Source organism: Pagrus pagrus (assembly GCF_965226575.1).
Source record: "Pagrus pagrus genome assembly, chromosome: 15".
NCBI lineage: Eukaryota > Metazoa > Chordata > Actinopteri > Spariformes > Sparidae > Pagrus > Pagrus pagrus.
This window is the reverse complement of record NC_140199.1, coordinates 26,862,934-26,885,737: the sequence shown is the minus strand read 5'-3', so window position 1 is coordinate 26,885,737 and position 22,804 is coordinate 26,862,934. Positions and strand designations below refer to the sequence as shown.

The 22,804-nt window shown below is 41.3% G+C and overlaps 1 protein-coding gene across 5 annotated transcripts in view; it reads left to right on the top strand.

Moving 5' to 3' along the window:
- The window catches only part of birc6 (baculoviral IAP repeat containing 6), a 116,813-nt gene that overhangs the window by 79,832 nt on the left and 14,177 nt on the right, over positions 1–22,804 (top strand). For 3 of the 5 annotated variants that reach the window (XM_084376538.1, XM_084376540.1, XM_084376537.1), the window contains exons 57-65: positions 5,038–5,169; positions 10,477–10,638; positions 10,786–10,959; positions 14,492–14,715; positions 15,543–15,876; positions 17,305–17,522; positions 19,050–19,214; positions 19,811–19,982; positions 21,179–21,401. In XM_084376538.1, the coding sequence (XP_084232664.1) occupies positions 5,038–5,169; positions 10,477–10,638; positions 10,786–10,959; positions 14,492–14,715; positions 15,543–15,876; positions 17,305–17,522; positions 19,050–19,214; positions 19,811–19,982; positions 21,179–21,401 (1,804 nt within the window). The remainder of the gene's footprint in view (positions 1–5,037; positions 5,170–10,476; positions 10,639–10,785; positions 10,960–14,491; positions 14,716–15,542; positions 15,877–17,304; positions 17,523–19,049; positions 19,215–19,810; positions 19,983–21,178; positions 21,402–22,804) is intronic. The other 2 variants (XM_084376541.1, XM_084376539.1) reach the window with 1 other exon arrangement.

Here is a 22,804-nt window from a genome sequence, read left to right as displayed (position 1 = left end):
CCTTATACTACTTTCTAATGCAAGAAGTAACTAGAAAGCTTGCATCAGCTGCCGTCGCTCATGGTGAGCGATGCGTTCAATAATCAATGTCCAATGTCCAATGACCTTTTAACACTGGTTGCACAGACTTTTTCATATACATTTTTCAATACTTTCGAACCTAATGTCTTTACAACTAACGTAAATGACTGTAAACAGGATAAAAGGTGAAGATATCTTCATTTAAATCACAGCACACTCAGCAGGAAAATACAACCTCAATTGTTCAAACAATAAAGTTACAAAGTGCTTATGTTCAAAGTGCCTGACAAATCCCTATAATATTATTGTGGTATTATAAAAACCATTAATTTAAAAATAAATTCAAACTTAGCGGTAAAACTGCATACTATGGATCTGGCTCTAAAAAAATATGGAGTATGAATCAAATAATGTTTAAACATGCTTTACTCCAGTGAGAGAGAGAGAGAGAGAGAGAGAGAGAAAGAGAGAGAGTATGGAGAGAAGTTCAGACATGATACAAAAACTTTCTATGCCCATGTTCCTGTGTGGTCCCATCTGCTCCTGAATGCTTAGAGAGCAGGATCCTCCTATTTGCTGCTATGTCTTGGGATTACCGCTGCACGTTCATGTGGTGACGTAGAGAGGAGGAAGGTGATCGGTAACCGTGCAATGGACAGGAAGTTTGCTAAAAGAATTTTCAGATTTTCTACAGATAAAGCGCATGCCATGACGCACAGAGTTGCACTGCTTTGTCTGACAGATTCCTTTCAGAACTTCATTCACATTTCGACTGATTTTGGCTGGGATTCTTTGACACAAGGTTTTTTTACTCTTGATAGTGTTAATGTCGGAATAACCCAGGAATCTCTGGACAAAAAAATAGTGTTTAATGTCTACGAGTAAGTAGACTTACTGGGCTGATGGTGTCCTGTGAGAGGACATATGTCACCTGAAAGACAAGTTGAGGAAAGAGGATGAACTTATTACTGGGTTCTCCACAATCGCAACATCCCAAGCTAAGCACATTGCCGTCCAAAATGCCACCAACTGCAGTTATGGCAATCGGGAGCAAAACTCTGAGCTTTCTGACAACAAAACCACTGTGCCATGGTTTCCCTCCAGCTCCAAGGACCTGCCTGTGCCCAACGAAGTTTGTAGCTAAGCCTAGGTCTCTGGCCATAAGAGGCGAAAAAATTGTGCTTCACCCTCATCTCTGCTTGGGGACTTGATTATGGAGAACCACTTTAAACCACTGGAAGCCTGGAGACACCAACCTCTCTTTCAAGCAGTCTGGCCAAATGCTAGATTACTCACCCTGGTCCTTCGCCGCTGTCCACCCTCTCAAACCTGGTTATCTACAGATAACACACTGCCTTTGGTTGAAGAGTTACCACCTAATTTTCTGTTTTCCCATATCACCCATGCCAACAAACAAGGTGGCGGTGTTGTACTAAATATGACTCAAATTACTCCTTTATTTTGAAAGCGAACATTCATTTCTTATTTTTCGAGGTGCTTTCATTGTCTTTCTCTCTGCACCTCTCTCTTTCCATCTTTCTACATTGCTGTCCTGTATCGTTTCCCTGAAGACGACTCATGTTTTCTGGACAAAATTTCAGATTTTATCTCTGATCTTGTGACCTTTGCTGACCCCATCATTATAAGTGACAACTTTAATATTGACTTTAACAACACATCCAGTGCACTTAAGCGAGCCTTCACAACAATAAGTGACACGTTTGGTTTATATTCAGGCTTTCTATGAACCCACACACTGCAGTGGCAATACCATTGATCTACTTTAACGCAGTGGTCTTTCTGTCACTGACCTCTCAGTCTCCTCCTCCACTCCGTAACTATCTGATCATTCTCTAACTCAATTTAATGTTCATTTACCTCTAATTTCTCAGTATCAGTGCCCTCCTAAAAAGTGCAGCAGCATAACTGGGCTACCTGCTTGAAGGTGTGTCTTAAAGTAATGACGTGCTTGTTCTGATCCCCCCAGTACTATTGAAGAATCGCTGCTATTCACAATAAAAGCCCCCCGTTATTTAGTCATTTAAAAGCTTTTATTATGAAGCAGCATTACAGGAAACGTTGTATTTTCAGCAGCAGTAACTAAACAGTAAACTCTTGAAACAGCTGAAACCAAACACGATCAAACAGTAAAACACAGATGTCTGAAAGTACAAACAGGATGAGAGAAACTAAAGAGATTGAGTAAGAAGCTACAAAGTACTGAGAGCTGAACACACTGACTTTTAATAACGCTTTCTCTCAGGTTTCCTGCACAGACATGAGATGAGTATGGATTTTAGGGGGAGATGGGTGCTTGTTATGGTTTGGCTGCAGTTGCGAGAAGTCACTGCAGCCCGCTTGGAGGGGGGGTGGGGCGGCAGTGGCTTGGCCCTATCGGGAGCAGGTCCATCGCCGCCGTGGCTCGGCTAAACTTAGTGCAGTAAAACTGATGATGGAAAAGCAAATCAGCGTAGCTCGGTTTGACTCAGCGCAGCCAAAAGTGTTTGTGAATAAACGGCATATAATCATCCTGGCTCTCTGGATAGCCTAACCAGTTAACCTAAAAGCATCTTACTAGGCGCGTCAGTTGCTCTCCTGCAGGTTAGAAAACGCTCCACTGTTCACTTAACACCATGGTTCAATGACTATATGGACACCAAAAAAAACTTAAAAAGCTAAATCAGATTATTACCCTCATCAAATTTATAACAACAGAAATAACCCCAGATTTCTATTCCATATACCATAGATAAGTTGACGAACCAAAGGCCTGTCTCAATCTGCTTCCACCTTTACATCTGAGGTTTTCAGCAAATAAATCACTGAAAAGATTGAGCCAATCAGGAATGATATTACTGGGAAGGCAGTGTCCCTCTGGTCAGATCCTCCCAACAATCCACTTTTTCTCATACTGTTGTACACAAAACCATCAGTCACCTTCCAATTGATCCAACTAATTTAATCACTCTCTCCCAAATTGTCACTAGCTCTAATCCAGCCACATGTGACCTTACCCCATCCCTGGCAACCTCATAGGCTGCACTCACACTTGGCCCAGTTGCTCCGTACATACGTCATCATGTTGTAGTGCAGTCACAGAACAATGGAGAACAACAGAGAACATTACTGACTTTTTGGCCCTCTCACATTCCTGGATTTCTTGATTATGCAAGGCGGCATAAAACGCATGATTATACTTCATGTCCAAGTTACGCACCCGTGCCAGGGAAAGAAAGTGGTGCTCACACTAGCCAAACAAACTGGACTTTGGGGGTTAAACGTGCTTTGGCACGGTACAGATTGCCTAGTGTGAGGGCACCCTTACTGTAAAAGACCTGTTCACTTTCACTGTGATGGGAAACCCTCTACTTGGCATCATCAATAAATCTCTACCTTCTGGTACTGTTCCAACTGCTCACTGTAGTTGCACCATTATTTAAAAGACCCAACCTTAATCCACAAACACTCAACAGATATTATTATAGACCAATCTCAAATCTCCTTTTCATGTCCAAACTGTCAGAAAAGCTGGTTACCAGCCAACTCACTGCCCATCTTTCCAGTAATAACCTTCTTGATGATTATAACTCCGATTTCAGTCTTAAACACTCCACCGAAACTGCACTAACTCGGGTAACTAATGACCATGGACTCTGATGACTCATCCATCTTGCCGTTACTTGACTTAAGTGCCATTCTCCTACATTGCTTAGAGCAGGGCTGCAACTTATTGCAGCCAACAATGGCCCGCAATAAGGTTTGATTTGGCCCGCCAGATATTTCTGTCAGAATGATGATTTTAAAAAAAAAAAGTATTTAAGATGAAAAGAAATTATAATATGAATCACTGTTTAGCTGTATTATTTTATGTGAGGTAAAATGCTTGTTCACTAGGCCTATGCAGGATCCCTAATTATGCATTTTTTTCCTAATCTGAGCATGGCAGGCAGAGTGAAACTTGGTCATTCAATTAGGGGAACTTACTAGTATGTTAGCCCCAAGAGGCAAGGGAAAACATTTCAACAGCACAAGATTATCCTGGCAAAACATTTTTTCACCTGTTAAATCATAAACACAGTTTCATCGAGACTTAGGAAATGGATCACCAGCATTTTTTTTTCACTTTTTTCACTTGCCTCTCTGGGCTTTCCTACATTACCATTTTATAACTCTAACAGTACAACACAACAAAAGTTGTTGCTAAAACAAAGTGCTTGCTTTTGGCCCATGGTCCACCATTATCTTTTTGGCACTTCCAAGAGAAAAAGTTTGGCCACCCCTGGTCTAGAGAATCTTATTGGTCTCAAGGGGCTGGCATATTATGTCATCCTGCTCTAAGGTCAGATTCTGTGTTCCACAGGGTTCAGTACTCTCTTATTCTGTGTGTTTGCTGCCCTTGGATCACATTTTCAACAAACATAACATAATGTACCTTTGCTTTGGGGATGACACACAAATGTATCTTCCTGTAACTGCCAATGATTCCTCCCAGCTGGTTGAACTAGAGACTTGTTTATCAGAGGTCCATCACTGGATGTGTAAGAATGCCCTGCATCTGTATGCCCATAGGGGCACTGAAAGGCTGCTTGTTGGTTCAGATAGATCCACCTCACTCTTCACTAATTTCTCCATTAACTTTGACAGCTGCACAATTTCTGAGACCCATACAGTTAAAACCTGGGAATAGTATTCGATCAGTCGCAATCATAAGTTTGAACATATATCATCTCCAGTTCACACAAGCTGATTTTAAACTCTTCCTCCTAACCTATAAAGCCTTAAATGGACTTTCATATATCATCAGCCTTCAGTTGTGAGTGTGTGAGACATATCATCAACTGCCTGTAGATCTATTACTGCGACTACGACTTTCATCTAAAATCTATTTTTAAAGATTTTTAATTACTTATTTTTTCACATAACATTGATTAACAAATAAATCCTGGTGATATCACAAGACAAGACAAGAATATATCACTCATTTCATTTCCTGCTCTCTTTTATTCATCCAAACAGACACTCCCAGCATTACAGCCAAGCTGATCAATGAGCAGAAGGAGGACAAGGAAAAGAAGAATCATGAGGAGAAGGAAAAGATGAAATCAGACAGTGGCTTCCAGGACAACTACAGTGTTGTTGTGGCCTCAGGTACTTGAATCCATTCAGTCCAATCATATTGAAAAGAGAATTGTGTAGATTGGTTACTCAAAAATAGGAAAAATAGGAAGCCCTAAAATTGTAGTCAGTGCTATTTGGAAGTGAGTGCAAGTGGTGCTTTTCAAAGAAAAGTAAGTATTTCAAAACAAGCTGTTATTTTTTTCTTTTTCTTTTTTTCTGCACTTTCAAAAGTTAAGAACAGTGTAGATGGATGATATACTCAAGTCCTACACAATCACGTGTCAGGCATGCTATTTCTTCTATTTTTCTCGTGATAACTAGTCAATTTTTTTTTTTCAAGATCATAAGTTATTTATGTCATTATCATGGATAGGGTTGGGCCGACAACCGACAGCCATCGACTACTAATCTCTGTCCATCATAACAACACGATTTAAAAGGCTCCCCACCAGAGAGCGTAATTAAGTTGCATATGTCCTCAGAGTTGTTGTAGGGATAGAGTTGTTGTTTGTGATATGTGACAAAGTTAAGTTACGGACATGTGGTGCAGAGACGAGGATACTTTCAAACCTGGCACAGGGATGTATATCCGTGGTAGCGGGAGATGGTTTCCTCTGCAGGGTGAGACAGTTGGAGATTCATGTCAGAGCAACGGTTGGAAACAACGGCGCCTACAGTGGTGAGCTAATACCCAACTGCTGCCTTAGGACAACACTGAGGGGACACGCTGCCCCAAATTCATAAACAACGATGTCATCGTCCATCACAATGTTTCACTGTAGACATCGTCATATGGAGATTCATGAGTGTTCAGCTCATGGTTTAACCAAAAGACGCCACTGGTATGAAATGAAAGTTTAATACTGATCAGTGTTACTGATCAGTAATCATGTGTAGCAGCATATCATATCGGTTTGGCTTGGTTCATTTATGGCCGTTATAAATATACAGTCGTGGTCAAAAGTCTACATTCTTGTAAAGAGCATGTACTGTATAACATAGCAGTTTTGAGTTCCAATGATTTCTACAACTCATTTATCTGTGATGGAATGAGTGGAACCCATACTACAGGTCAGGATGGTCAAGAGTCAACCAAAAACCTCTGTCTGAAAAAGTCTGCAATGAATTAGAAGCTGCTGGAAGACAGGTGTCAGTGTCAACAGTCAAGTGTACAAGAAAGAAGTACAGTTGTGCAGTACAAGAAAGAAGCCCTTGCTCCCGTCACGGCACCTTAAACCTTGACTGAAGTTTGCTGCTGATCACGTGGACAAAGAAAAAACCTTCTGGAGGAAAACTCTGTGGTCACATGAAACAAAAATGGAGTTGTTTGGCCACAATGAGCAGCAATATGTTGTGGTGGTAGTATTATGCTGTGGGGCTGTTTTGCTGCCAGTGGAACTGGTGCTCTAAAGAAATCTCTAAATTCTTCAGGAAAACCTAAAATCATCAGTCAGAAGATTGGGTCTTGGGTGCAGTTGGGTGTTCCAACAGGACAATGATCCACACATCAAAAGTGGTAAAGGAATGCATCGATCAGGCTAGAATTGAGGTTTTGGAATGGCCTTCACAAAGTCCAGTCTTGAACCCCATTGAGAACATGTGGACTGTGCTGAAGAAACAAGTCTTTGCCAGGAAGCCAACAAATTTAGTCTTCTTCACAGAATCCACCGATTCTGTCAAGAGGAGTGGTTAAAAATTCAGCCAGAGGACTACCAGAAGCTTGTGGATGGTTATCAAAAGCATCTAATTGAGTTAAAAATGGCCAAGAGACATTTAACCAAATATTAGAATTACTGTATGTATAATTTTGAGCAAGCAGATTTGGTCACATTTTCAGAAGACCTAGAATGAATTAATTACTGAACCAGACTTCATGAATGTTTTTTGTGACAAAGTAGTATGTGTTCCACTCATTCCATCACAGAAAAATGAGAGCTGTAGAAATTAGTGGAACTGAAGACTGCCATGATATACATGTTCTTTAGTGTATCTACACTTTGGACCACGACTGTAAATATTATAAGCTCTGTGACTGTTAGGAGTGCTCATATTGTTGCGTCATACACCATGATTGTTATGAGTTATATTTATGTTATTGTTTAAGCATAATGCAGCAAACCGTTAGATAGTTCCATAAAATTTTCTTCCTATATTGATTAAGCATAATTACAGACATGCTGTAATTATTCATATCCAAAGAAATGACACTGTATTGACATGTAAACTTGTAACAGTTTTTTCTTTGGTTCTCTTTAAAGGTTATCAAAATAAGGTTATCAATATAACTAACTCTACTAATTCTAATCCTCTCAATTAAAAACAAAACTGGACTATAAAGAAGAAATCGAAAAAGTGGATGGATTGAAACTGAAAGCGGAATCAGATAAATAAAAGGGCAGTGAGTTGTCCTTTAAGGTTAACCTGACTGTTTTCAAGTTTGGGCAGGAGCTGAGCAAAACCATGTATAACTTAACAGTTGATAACCACATGTGACATGAAGACAAAAGGATTAAAGGCCTGATAAAAGGTCAGAAGAAAGCTGTCAACGTAGAGGGGAATCTTCTGGGGAATGATAGGGGAAGCTTTTGGGAAAAAAGTAAGCAACTCAAGCAGGAAAGGACCTTGGCTACAAATTGTGTAGCCAACTTGTGTATCTGAAATACACAAATATACTTTTCATTGGCTGCAGCTTCAGTTTAGAGAAGGGAACGTTAACTTGCTGTGCTACAACATGCTGTGTGTATGTTTTTTTCCCTCTTTGCACATCTGCCAGACATGATGCTGGTGGCATGAATCTTTGATTCCACCTTTGGTTTCAAAGATTGAGATCATGATGTAATTTCGATCGATATCCGACTCGCAATCGAGCTCATTACACCCCTACTGTTACATACAACACTACTGGAGACTGGTTCAGATTGCTAGAAAACAGATATGGAAATAAGTCTATAATAGCATTGGAGATAAAGAACAGAAGAAAATACCTGTCTTGAGGGCAAATCAGACAAGAAAAGTTTTTGACTTAATACAGATGGTGGAGAAAGCTGTGCTGGATGTCACAGAATTTGGGACCACCAAGGTCCCATCAAGAACCCACTGATAATTAAGTACATAGAGGGCAAGCTACCTGACACTGTAAAGGACTTCATTGTCTTCATGGTTAACCCCAGCCATGATGTTACACCAGACAACCATTTTGATTGTCTCCGTAAGTTCTTGAAAACACAAGAAGAAATCCTGGAAATACTAGAGCAGCTGAGAAAGAAACGAGAGACACAGAAAGATGGGGAATGTGTATGTCTGTGGAGATAAAAAGCGTATTGAGAAAATTTTCATTCGCAAGCAATCCAAGGAACTGAAGCTGCTTGAAAAGTTGAATGCTGTAAAGAAGCTGGGAGCATGTAAAAGGTGCTTAGGATGCCACGAAGAAGATGACGGATGTAGAGACACCTGCAGGAACAGAGTTGTTCGCTATGGTTTAAATGATATAGCCAAAATTCACAGGGTCGTTGAACCCGAGCAATCGCAGAAATTCTAACCAGAAAATTTGCTGCAAGATTTAAAAAGACCAGAGAGAGCATTGAGCTACTTGTCCGTGAAACAGAAGGTAGACTCATCCAAGAAAGAGTGAAGATCGTTGGGGACCTTGTCTTGTGGCATAGCCTGCTGGGAAAAACTGATCTCTTTGAGGAAGTGGACATGGCAGCACAGAAGTCTGAAACACACTTTGTTCACTCCAAGAGAACGGCCACAGTGAAGTATGAGGAAATCGTTGACGATCCGAATCTGTCTGATACCTATTGAGCCTGTTTTTCATTGGGTTGTGGAAATTTGCAAGTTGAAGCTTGAAATGGCTTGGTTTGTTGCATATACAGGGCCTATAAAAAGTATGCATCCCCTTGGATGTTTTCCCCTTTTATAAATGCAATCATGGTCTTTTTTGACCAAAAATGTACAAAAACAGATTTCTACAAAGCAATGTCAATTAATTAAAATATATAATGTAAAGTAAGTGATTGCATACGTATTCCCCCCCTTTAAAATGACTGACATAATTCAACAGAAGACCAGCCAATTGGTGCAAGTAGTCTCACAATTAGTGAAATAGAGATCACTTGAGTGCAGTGAATGTGTCTCAAGTGATTGTAGTATAAAGACACTTGTGTCTGGAAGTTCCAGTCACTGTTAATCAGTATTCCTGGCTACAATTACACCATGGAGACAAAAGATTGCTCCAAGCAACTCCACGAAAAGGTTATTGAAAAGTATAAGTCAGGGGATGGATACAAAAACATTTCCAAGTCACTAAACATCCCCCAGATTTCAGTTAAATCCATTATTAAGAAATGGATGGAATATGGCACATGTGTAAATCTGCCTAGAGCAGGCCATCCTCACATAGTGAGTGACCGTGCAGGAAGGAGCCTAGTGAGGGAGGCCACCAAGACACCTATGAATACTCTGAAGGAGTTAAAAGCTTCAGCAGCTGAGATTGGAGAGACTCTGCATACAACAACTTTTGCCTGGGTTCTTCACCAGCCAAAGCTTTATGGGAGAGAGTCAAAGAGAAAGCCACTGTTGAAGAAAGCGCATTAAATCTCAACTAGAGTTCACCTAAAGGCATGTGGGAGACTCCAAGGTCAACTGGAAGAAGGTTCTTTGGTCTGATGAGACCAAAATGGAGTTTCTTGGCCATCAGACTAGACGGCATGTTTGGCAGACACCAAACACTGCACATCACTACAAACTCACCATCCCCACCGTGAAGCATGGTGGTGGCAGCATCATGGTGTGGGGATGCTTCTCAGCAGCAGGCCCTGGAAGGCTTGTAAAGGTGGAGGGTAAAATGAATGCAGAAAAATACAGAGAAATCCTGGAGGACAACCTGATTCAGTCTGCAAGAGACTCTTAAAACCATGATCATTTATGTTGCATTTGTCATTGTGTAATAATGACATTAATAACTTGTGATCTCAAGAAAACAAATAAAATGCAATTTATCACAGACAAAAGGAGGAAATATATGTGTGAAATATGTGTGTGTATGTATATGTATATATGTATGTATATATATATATATACACACACACATACACAGTTTAAGCCACTAATTCAATTTTATTTGGTGGTATATACAGCCATGAACAGCAAATGAATGAAGACTTAAATAGACGATTTATAGTGAATATGAACACCATTATTATTGATTAGCCTTGCTTGCTTAATTTAGTCAGTAATTATGCTATATCCACTGGAAACAACCATAATTGTTTCACCAGTAGACTCCTGGGAAAACAGGCCTGTGATGTTAACATTTAGTTTTCTCTCTGCCATCAGGTTTGAAGTCCCAGTCCAAGAGAGCTCTTTCAACCCCTCCCCGGCCTCCCTCAAGGAGGGGTCGCGTGTTGAGTGACAAGTTAACTGCTTCATCTGGTGTGGATCCTTCAGCTAAAACAATCAGTGTGCCTGTCTTCCACCTATACCACAAGCTGCTTCCAGGTACTGCATATACAAGTACAGGGTTAACATTCCCACTCAAACCGACTGTAGGGCATCAAGGTGTTTGAGTCCAACGCTCAAACCAAGTATCCACAGTTCATGCATTAGTCACATGAAGTTTTGCATTTGCACTGTCCTTTCCTCCAGGTCAACCCCTCCCACCTGAGATGACTTTGGCCCAGTTACTGACACTCCTGTACGACCGCAAGCTGCCACAGGGCTACCAGTCAATTAACCTGACAGTCAAACTTGGATCCAAGGTCATCTCTGACCCCGGCCTTTCCAAGACGGACTCCTTCAAGAGGCTACGCACTGAGAAAGGTACCAAAAACATGCAGCTCTACAGTAATTGAGAAGGAATCTTGAAATAATATTCCAGTTAGCAAATGTAATGCACATAATACTTTAGTTCTAGTCTGTTTCTCATTCACACTGACTTATTATAAGTGGAACAAGAAGAGTCAGGCATATGACAGGCATCAACTGAATGTGCCGTAAAATAAAAATAAAACCTGTACACAACAAAATCGTATAAAATAAAAACATACAAATGGAAGATATGTCATATATTAAAAAACATATAAGATAAAAACATAAAGTAAAACATATACAATGAGAAGGTGACACAATGAAAAGGAATCTGATAAAAACAGTTGTTATTATTGTTGTTATAAGAGGTGATGATGATGATGATGGTGACGATAAAAAAGATCTTTAGAATATGTCACAGACATGAAGAGAATACACACAACAGATGAGGGGCAGTTTTCTTCCTGTGCACTCTTTTCTTTTTATCCCTCCCTCCCACTTTGACATCATCCCTGTTTGTCCCTCGCTTACCTGATCTCTGCCCTGCTGGTCATTTCTGCTAGAAGCTACATTAAGCTACCATAAATATCTGACATAACCGTAACCGCTGGAGAATGTGTGGAATAAAATTAATGACATCTCTGGTTCTTCTGTATAGAATTTGATCCTTTTTAACTGTCCATTGTCAGTTTGACAAGAAGTTTAGTACTAAATCCATGGAGTAATCTATTAAAGGGCCACCCACACTGCCAGTTAGTGTTTATTAAGACAAGTAGCTTGAATATCAATATCATTGGAATAGCAACTCCATATCCTGTCATACTTAACAGATTTCATTTTTAAATGAATGCACTGCAGAATATAAGGCTTTTCCTTCCTTTTTCATTTTGTTTTGCCTCTGAAAAAACTGACTGTTGTCTGCTCAAATGGACTCACTTCGTGTCTGGAATACACTAGTTTTGACAACACTACCTTTCCCTGAGAAATTATCCCAAAAACCGTTCAAAGTGACACATTTCCTTTAAATTCACTGCTGAGGCTTTCAACCAGCTTAAAAGTATGAATTCCATTTTTGTCAGCTCCCTGTGTACACACACAGGCCCACATACTAATATGTATCTATTAGCAGCTCTGGCTCAAGAGGTAGAGCTGTTGTCCACCAGTTGCAAGGTCAGTGGTTCAACCCCGGCCCCTACAGTCAACATATTGAAGTGTCCTTGGGCAAGACACTGAACCCCAATATGCTCCCAGTGGCTCTTCCATCTGTGTGCAAGTGCCTATGAATGGTGATCGCTCCTGATGAGCAGGTGGTGCCTTGCATTGTAGTCTCCGCCCAAGTGTATGATTGTATGTGTGATAGGGCCGATTTGTTGACGCGTCGGCGTCAGTGGCGCAAGTCGACGGCCCCTGAGAGTGGTCGACAAGTCGTGGTTTTTTTTTGTTTTGTTTTTTTGGGCAGTGAACAGTGACAACGAATTTGTCTTCAAAAAAAGAGCTTTACATTGCATCCCATTGGATTTTAGAACTGGGTTCTTAGCGGGGGGCTTTTAATTTGAAAGTAGCGACCGTTCGTAGCTTGCCGCTACACAACAAGCTGACAGCAGCTACTAGCTGTTTGGTTGTGTCCGCTAGCTGTCAGCTACAGAGACCGAGGAGACAATAGCATCTCCCGGATCTCAGCGGCTTTCCAGTTGCTCATCTTGACGTCCGCAGATGAAGTGATGGACTGATTGCTGTGATCAGCTGTTTCCTGGTTGTAAAACTCTCCGGCTGTGGGCCAGACACACATCCCATGTATGGAGGTGTTCCTCCACTGTGTCAATGTGATGACGTCATCAAACGACGTGTCAACTCGACTTCGACTTTATTGACGGATAAGTCGACTTGAAAAAATCTGATGTCACTAATGCCCTAATGTGTGAATGAGTGAATGCTGACCTATGTTGTAAAGCACTTGGGAAATTTGTAAGACTAGAAAAGCACTATATAAATACAATCCATTTACCTTTCAAAGAACCAGTGGCATCAGTATGCCTTGCTTAAAACAAGTGCTTGTCTGTGCCTGAAATGCCATGCCCCCATGGGACTTGTGGAAATGTCTCGATTATAAGATGCATCTCGTATGTCATCTCATGCCGTCTCATGCGGACATGGAAGATTCTGCATTGATGCAGAGACAGAGCATAATCGAGAGTCTGCAGCTTATACTGATTGTTTACTGTCCGACTTAAGCTGGACAATTAAGTTACGTCGCAATGTTGCTCCCATGCTTTGAATTGTGGGCGGACATTAGGCTAATGTTACTTATGTAGGAGGTATGTCAGAGGGAGGCAGAGATCATCTGCGAGTGATTTTAAAAAAAATAAAAAAAATTAGATAGTATTTTTTAATGGACACATTGGACCTTATGAACTTGCTGGGAAGCACGAACTGGACGAGACCTACGCTGAGTGTGACTTCTGCCCCACAGCAATTACTAATGATGTTAACCATTTTCACCTGAAGCTAATGTCTGTAACCATAAATGATAACTGTTACAGCAAGCCCAGCTAATCAGCCAAGATCTGAGGAGGCGCTGTAAACTTTGCCATCCAACTATGAGAGAGACGTGTGCAGCAGAGTCAAAAAATGCCTTATCTTTAAAGCTACCATGTGAAAAAAATATTATTGTAGAGCAATGTCTACTGGAGAAGATAAATTCAAAATGGATGACTTCCTGTTGGGTTTAGGTCATTGCACCAAGACACAAATTTTTTAGATCAAGATACAATGCCAATTCCCAGTGAATTTTGTACATGTAGTTCAAACTTCGTGCAAGGGCTGCTCTTGAGGGTGCGATATTGAGCCATATTTGCCAGACCCACGCCATAATAACTAGTGCAAAGACAATAGGATTCTTGCAGCGGTTGGTGCTGGGGCCCTTAAAATATTCTCTACGAATACAATCGGTAGCTTGAACCTTCAACACCTAGGATCGTTCTGGCCCTGTCACCCTTGGTCTACAAAACAGAAGGTTGTTGCACCTTCAGTGCAACCTTTGGGCCCTGGCGCCTAGGTGCTTGGGTCATACATATTAAACACTTAATTCAGACAGTATCACCAACAGTGAAAAATGGGTTAAGGGTGAGGTAAACTACTTATATTAAGGCTTGGAATAATCACTTCATCTGTATTTCAAAATAAATAGGTATTATCAACCCCATGAACTGATTGACTTAATTTGGTTTTATAATGGAGCCCCACTGAAACACACAAACACAAAACACATACTGCTGTAATCAGCCCAGTTTATGCTTATGCTTTCCATTGAAGCCAATAAACACCCACTAGAGCATATATCACATAAGCAACTTGCTCCTTATAGCTTAAATTGCACCTCGTGATGACCAAATTTAGACCAAAAAAAAATAACAAACCAAACAAACAGTGAAAGAAAAATGTTGAATTCTCATTTAATTTATTGATTCTCCTCACAGTTGACTTCTGGTAAGATACAGTGCTAACAAGTGTCCCAGATGCCAGACAATGCATGAACATACAACAGGTCCTCTCTTTGCTCTCCTTGCAGTGGATCACTGTGACATGCTGAACAGTTGTCCTGAAGACGAACCAATGACACCAAGTGAAGAATGTCTGGACGTCACCACTGATGAGTCCCTGCTGGAGACCAACCACATCCAATCACCGCTGCAGGTCTTTGCAGGCATGGGCGGCCTGGCCCTCATTGCAGAGAGGCTGCCCCTGCTCTACCCTGATGTCATTCAGCAGGTGAAACTTAAAGCCTGCTACAGACACAGGCATATGCACAGATAAACAAAGTACCAACAAAGTAGGGAAGTTGGGCTAAAATCTTCACCTAGCATGTTAATTAGAATTTTTAAAACAGAAATTTAATTTGAAAACAAAACAATGACAATGAATAGCACTGCCATTTATTGTGCATTGAAAATGTATGTAACATTTTTGCATTAAAATGTCCAAAATGACTGGACCTTTGTCATATATTTTGTTGAGTTCTGTACTTGAATTATCCCAAATGTTACCAACAATGTTTAAAACCCAGAGAAATCCACATTTTTTTTAACGGGCATTTTCATTTGGTCTCCTGTTGCTATAACTTTGCGGAGAGAATCTGATGTTACTGCAAGTGTCACATCAGGTCCAAAGGCAACTTTGCACTCAACTCTCCTCCAAAACAGGCCAGCTCTCAGCAGCTGAGCAGCAGAGCTACTGCTCTGCATCCCCGTTCTATCTGCCTTTCCCCACACAACACTCGGCAAACATATTTTGTTTTGATTGAGAGATTGTGCGTCTGCCAGAAGTCTATCTCCTTGATTAAATGAGGATGAAACTGGTGCCTTTACTTTGAATACAAAATGTTTTTCAGGGCCAGTCTTAGATGAAGGTAAATAGTTTTGTATATTTCATTCAGTGTATGTAGAGAAATCAACAATCTCTCTTTTCCCTCAGGCTTGAATTTGCCACATCGTGACCCCACAGTGTCCTGCTCTCCTAAATTCACCCATCAGTATTGTCTGACATTCACCACTCATCTTTGCTGAAGTTCCCTCTTTTGTCCCACTGGTTGTTTACAGGTCAGTGCCCCAGTGGTGCCCTCTGCTACACAGGAAAAGCCCAAAGATAGTGACCAGTTCGAGTGGGTGACAATAGAGCAGTCAGGTGAGCTGGTATACGAGGCGCCAGAGTCCATCGCCGCCGAGCCACCACCCATCAACAAACAGCAGTCCCAGTCGTCCTCCTCATCATCGGCCTCAGTGCAGACCATGTCACCCATTCCTGCCCATTCACTGGCAGCTTTCGGCCTGTTCCTACGACTGCCAGGGTACGCGGAGGTGCTGCTAAAGGAGAGGAAGCATGCCCAGTGTCTACTGCGCTTGGTGCTGGGTGTCACAGACGATGGAGAAGGCAGTAAGTATGAAAGCATCACACAGCTGCCAACACTGACTCTAGCCCCTTTCACACTGCCTTTTCAAGGCGGGAATCTTGCACCGATATTCCACCTCGCTGTCTATATGAAAGTTACAGAGGCAGAATGGGGGGACAGTTTCGTTAAGCCTCTGATCTGTCCCCGGCAGCGAGAGCCTGGCTGCTCCTGCAGCTGAATTGTGGTCATTATGTGACGCGTTTATGAGAAAAAACTTAAACTCACAATGTCTTTGTCGACTTCCACTATTGTGTTGTTGTAGTTACTGTCTCTTGAAACTTATATAGAAAAGAATCACCAAATTTAAAGAGGAAAAGTCACAGCGATTGTCAGCCCTCTTGACCGAGTCTTCAGTGAACTTTTCCCAGGAAAACAGCATCCCTCTCCAGGAGTGAGAGCCAGACAGGGTCGGCTATTTACTGATGGAAATTATGGGATGTAATTTAGAGCAAAAAAACTTCCACGATGTATGATGGGTCAGGATCTCAATCAAAACACATTATAGCAGCATCCATATGATTATAAACAATCGGTGGTGAATACATTTTTAGATTAACAGGTGGAAACTGGGGGAAACATGTTTAAAAAAACACACGGATCTCAATGTTATGAGGTGTACTGCAACGCCTCTTATGGTTTTGCAGCGCCACCATGCTGTATGAAATGACACACTGGAGCAGCTTCATGCTGCTGCTGCTTGGTTCAGTGTGAACAAACAAGCCTTCGTGGAGATAATGCAGAGTCTCTGTGTGAAAAGGGCTATTCACTGTGGTCACACTGTGTGTGTGCATGTAGCAAAAAATAGGGGTTTCAACATTGAGAGTTCTCTGTATCCTCTGTTGTGTTTCTTGTGTCTGACTCTGTTATCACAAATTAATCATGTCTTTCTACTTTGAGAACTACTTGTCGGATATGTATCTTATATGAACATTTCTTTCTGATACCAAGTTTGTTAGTGACTGATATCAGAGTCTTTGCCCATCTTGTTTAGTGAAAATGGGTCAATTAGCACATCAGCCCACTGCTGGAGAGGTACATGTGGAATAGAAATAGTGTCATTATTTACCCAATGGGTATTTCCTTTAACTATAACAGTTTTTCCTTTAAATTATGTGTGAATGTTAGTGTAAAATCAGTACTGCTTTTTAACAAGGTGACATTTGTAAATGCTAATTATTACATGTGTAATAAGGAAACTATGTGTCTGTTCAATGGTCCCTGGGAGCTGTACGTTGGCTGCCCACTGTTCCTTCAAATGCAGAGATCCAGTTTCATTATGTTCGGATTGTATGATATGTAATGAAAATAGAGATTCTTCTTCTTCTAAAGCATATAAATTCCTCTGAAACCTGAACCTAAACAAAATGCTCTCAGTCCCTCTGATTCAGTTGTCTGATTTGTAATCCTCTAAGGTCATATCCTGCAGTCGCCATCAGCCAATGTGCTACCCACACTGCCATTCCACGTCCTGCGAGCATTGTTCAGCAGCACCCCTCTGACCACTGATGACGGTGTGCTGCTACGCCGCATGGCTCTGGAGATTGGTGCCATCCACCTCATCCTTGCCTGCCTGTCAGCTCTCAGCCACCATGCCCCCCGCAACCCGCACGCCAGCACCAGTGTGTCTGAGGTATGGCCCATAACACACACTTACACAGTTATAATGATATTCATAAGAGTTTTAGTACACCACCGTTGTACCCTAACATTTGACTCGGTCTGAAATGAGACTTGCCAGACTGACCTTAGACGAATAGCGTAATTGTTAAGCCTGAATGATAAATGCCAAGTGGGGCCTTGGAGAGGAACAGACGAGTGTCAGAAACATGTCATTTGTAATACTGACTGGAAAATGAACTGAAACGGACCAAGAAGACTTCTATTGAACCATCTGCAGGTCCTCAACAGCACTTGGCTGAAGAAATCGCAAAGTATATTGAACTCTTAAAAAAACAAAGAAGTTAAACTATAGGTGACTGTGGCAGGACGAGGTGCCAATTATTGCTACCAATATCTAGTCGAATATTATTGCAAAGAGCAGGGTTTAGGTATGAAAGATGCCAAAAAAGAAAGATAGAAATAAAGACCATCTTGTGATGCGATCGCACCAGCTGCATCGCGCATCATCATGACATTCTGACCTGGGAATACTCTGTAGTTATTTCTACAATATTACATGAGTACTCAGCAGAGGTCGATAGATCATTTTATAAAATATCGTGGTCAGCAGGACTTTGCTCCGATAGTGGCTGATGGTTGTGCAGCATTTAGGAGTCGGGCAGGGATTTATGCTTTGCATGAAGGTTCCATACACACTGGCAAGGTAATGTCATCGTGTGACTAAGATAATTAGTATTTAAATAAAACTAATAATATGACTTCATATAAGTGAGCCTTATTGGTAATTTATTTAAGAGAGAGCTTTATTGGTAATTTATTTAAGGGTGTTGGTTATAGTATGGTTATTAATGCATTACACTGAAGATAAGTGCTGCTCCACCTAAAATATGCCATCTCTGTTTCACTAGTGTAATGCTGGTTACTCATAGCAAAAACTACAAACTTGATGGTTAAGTGAAACCCCTTTATACTGGCAGTGGCATGACTGCATTGCATGTTCAGAATCGGCATGAACAATTTAATAGTCTTAGCTTTGGTGAGCGGGGCAAGTCCAGTAACCAGATAAACATGTCGAACACTTTACCATGGGACCATCCAATGCAAAGTTCACCAGCAACACTCCGATGTGAAGTAGCATGAAAATTCAAAAAAAGAGAGCAGAAGAACAGTAACTTCCATTGTGCCAGTCTCTGGTACTCACATATCTTGTCCTTTATTATTTATTTTATTATCTTGATTGTTAAATGTCAAACGGAGTCCGTTTTACTAGGACACAGACAGAGTCACTAGTTTAACGTTAGCTTGCAACAGTCCACAGTGAGTTAATCTGAAGAAATCTAAACAAAAATAAATCTTTGAAGAATGGGTGTTCAATTACTTCTCTTACTTACTACAGTTATGCCGTTCTATCATTTCTGACAGTGTTGAATACATTTTTGCGTGTGTATGTGTGTTTAACCTTCAAAAAGTCTGTTTTGCAAAAATCCCCATCCCTCTGACCTTATTGCTAATCTCATGCTTATGTCTGCATTGACAGCCGCAGATATCCAGTTGTCATGTTGGGGGGACCAGTGAGGAGCAGCAGCTGTACTGGGCTAAAGGAACTGGTTTTGGGACTGGATCAACAGCCTCAGGCTGGGATGTAGAGCAGGCACTCACCAAACAACGGCTAGAAGAGGAACATGTCACCTGTCTACTTCAGGTAAGCACCAATCAGTGTCACCTCATTTTAAAACTGAGATTTTACAAATATAGTGTTTTCAAAAAAGTTATTGTGCACCTTTATCTTCAACACATTGTGTTGCATGTATTATGTTAGTGTTAATATGTCTATCCTTCCCTGTTTATCTTACTCAGCAGCTGTTCTGCGTTGTGGGGCTTTGTGGCTATTACAATACATATTTACAAAAGACCGGAATGCCTTGAACATTGCCTCCCATCCTTTTGCTTACTCCTTATGCTTAATTTCCAAAGAGTTTGTGTAGCTCTGGCATGCCATAACATATGAAGAGAGTCCTTGATATAGGCACAATAAGAGTGATGTTGTGTTGGAAGTTTGAGGTTCACTTGAACTTCTGTATTTGCCTTTGATTACACATCTCTTACCATTTTAAAGAGATCAAGATTTCCTTTCTCACAATATTAAAAGCTGATTCCCCTGAAAACTACATAAAATGTTTTAATTAAGTGTGCGTTACATAGCATGGTCAAGGACAGAATTGTTCCAGTTTGAAGAGTTTGTACCAGTCAATATTCTCAATTTGTCCTACAGTATGCCTAAATTGTTTTGTTTACTAGGTATTGGCCAGCTACATCAACCCAGCAAGCTCCAACAGTTGCCTCAGTGCTGATGCCTCTTCAGCGGATAGCAGAGCCCACAATAGTTCAGCACTGCCAGCAGTGCTACAGGAGCTGCTGAGTCAGTCCTGTCTCATCCCTGCCATGTCCTCCTACCTACGCAACGACTCAGGTATGCTAACTGTTTTTTAAACATGAAGGGTATGACACACAATACAAACGAGGTAGCATTGTGGCATCTACTAAGGCTGAGAACACTAGTAACCACTACCAAGTTTTTACCCTACAATTATACATTGGATGCCACTGGTTGGCTAAGGAGAAATGCTTGACTCCATGTATATCAATGGGTTGGGTCAATGGGCAACAAGGAAAAGATTTAAAAATGTAAGGGTGTGAGGAGGATCACCTGTTAAACTGCAGTGGATAACCAAAGAGTAGCCAGATGTCCATTGAAATGAAATTGTATTTCTGCAAGCCATCCGTTTCCTTCCCGACCATGTATCGATATTGCGCAGGCCGGATGGGAAGCTTTTGCAGGCCGGATGCTGACAATCACTGCTTTACATATTTGATTAGAATCCTGAAGAGATCCTTAAGCCTTGTGCAACATTGATTATTTGATTTACATGAAGTTTCCATGGTGTGGGTAACATTTAACTGGGTGGTCTCTCACGCCACATAGTGAACACAGGAAGTGACATTTAACCCCTTTGTGCGGTGTCCAAAACACATGAGAATTCAGTGCTGTGTAGGCCAGGCTTGTTGTCTGTGCTACTGAGAGCAGTTTACAAATATTTTTTCAGGTCTCTGAAAACTCCTGCGCTACACTATAGTGGTATGTGTCCGGAAACAAGACCATGGCTGCAGCACACCCTGACTCCGTCCTGCTTGCAGCTTTGATTTTTTTTGTTCTCTTATGACACGAGCTTTATGACTATTATACGTAGTGAAGCAATGATGCTGCTGAATAAAATAAATAATAAAATAAAATCACTGAAATGTGATGTGCATTGTTTTAGGCGATAGGAATAACAAACTAACGGATGGTCTTGTTAGTGACCTATAAGCTGGGGCAGAAACACCAACAGGCAGGTGCAAAAAAACATGATTGTGCAGGAAAAGTTCACCCCATTTAGGTCAATACAGCCATGTAAAATCAAAGTTGGCATTGGCTGTCTTCCTTGCTCATTGATTACAATAATGTACAACAGCAGTTTGCTCAGTGCTGCCAGTGGTGACCTTCATAAAACTTCCTGTCACCAGTGGCAGCCTGAGGGCACAAAAAGACCTTGCTCAGAGTATCTGTCTCTCTTTTATTCCACTGCCCCTTGAGCATGACTTTGTATCCTTCATGTTTCTCTGCAGTTCTGGATATGGCACGCCATGTGCCCCTTTATCGGGCATTACTGGAGCTGCTGAGAGCTATTTCAACCTGCACAGCGCTGGTTCCTCTGCTGCTGCCCCTCTCCGGAGACTCAGGTCAGGACGAGGAGGAGGAGGATGAAGAACATTCTGAGGGACAGACCTCTGTTGGGATGCTGCTGGCCAAGATGAAGACATGTGTGGACACATACACCAATCGCCTTAGGTGAGATAGAGTGAATCCATAGCACAACTTAAAGGATAACTACCGTTTTTTACAACCTGGACCTTATTTCTGGCAAAATATATGGTCATTTACTCACCCAGATAACTTTGGTGTCATTCGGCGTCGTTCGGACGAAATTAGATCCAGTGTAGCGGCGATATATCCATATAATGGGAGAGACGGGGCAGCGACACACAGCCTCTATATAGCGCATTATCTGCCACGAAACTAGTTAATTTCATCAATATTTTGTTATGAAATGCTAGCGCTATTAGCCTCTGAGTCCGGGCTCGTCTATTGTCAACATCCGGGGTCTGTAGGTTGATCTACTACCTCTGACCTGGAAGATGTCGTCTCTGAGCTGCGCGCGCACCCGCGACAGCGCGGCTTGTTTACCTGTAGCTGCTACTGCTAGTTTGACCCCGGATGTTGATAACGGACGAGCCCGGACTCAGAGGGGAATAGCGCTAGCATTTCATAACAAAATATTGATGAAATTAACTAGTTTCGTGGCAGATAATGCGTTATATAGAGGCTGTGTGTCGCTGCCCCGTCTCTCCCATTATATGGATATATCGCCGCTACACTGGATCTAATTTCGTCCGAACGACGCCGAATGACACCAAAGTTATCTGGGTGAGTAAATGATCATATATTTTGCCAGAAATAAGGTCCAGGTTGTAAAAAACGGTAGTTATCCTTTAATTTGTTTTAAGTGACTACGAGGAAGTGTTTATGAAACAGTCCTGTGATTCCTCTATTAGAGTATTATAATCTTGACACCTTTAGCCCACCATTAGAATGCAACTGGAGTGATGTGCATGTATCCCAAGAGATAGTGTGGATGTATCGAGGTTGTCAGGGACACATGTCAGAAAATGTGTGTTTCATTATGGCAGGTAAAGGCTTCGCCACACTGGAACAAAAGAATTGCCTTTGCTTCGTACATGCACATGCACCCATGCACACACACACATACATATATGACTTTAGCGATGTGACCACATAATCTCAAGGTGAGTGAGCTCATATCCCTCATTAAATCAAACTTGCACACAAGATGATCAGTGTAATGTGAGACATGGCAGATGTGTCTTTCTACTTCTACTTTTGGGTAAGTTGCTGGCCCCACCTTATGTTGAGCCTTGATGTAAACTTTTTATTTTCCTACATGATACAGCTGTAAAGGGTACACATAGCCTAATGTAGACCTAAATTAAAATCACTGTAGACAGTTCAAGTTAGATGTGTTTATGTCTTAAAGTACAATGCTCTATTAGTTATAGTATTTCCTATAATGTCTTTAGAATTAGGAATGTCCTTGTTGACCTGCCATGGCAAGAAGGTTTTGACAGGATTTTCGTCAGCCTGTCGTCATTCCTAGAAATTGCTGGTTGCTGTTT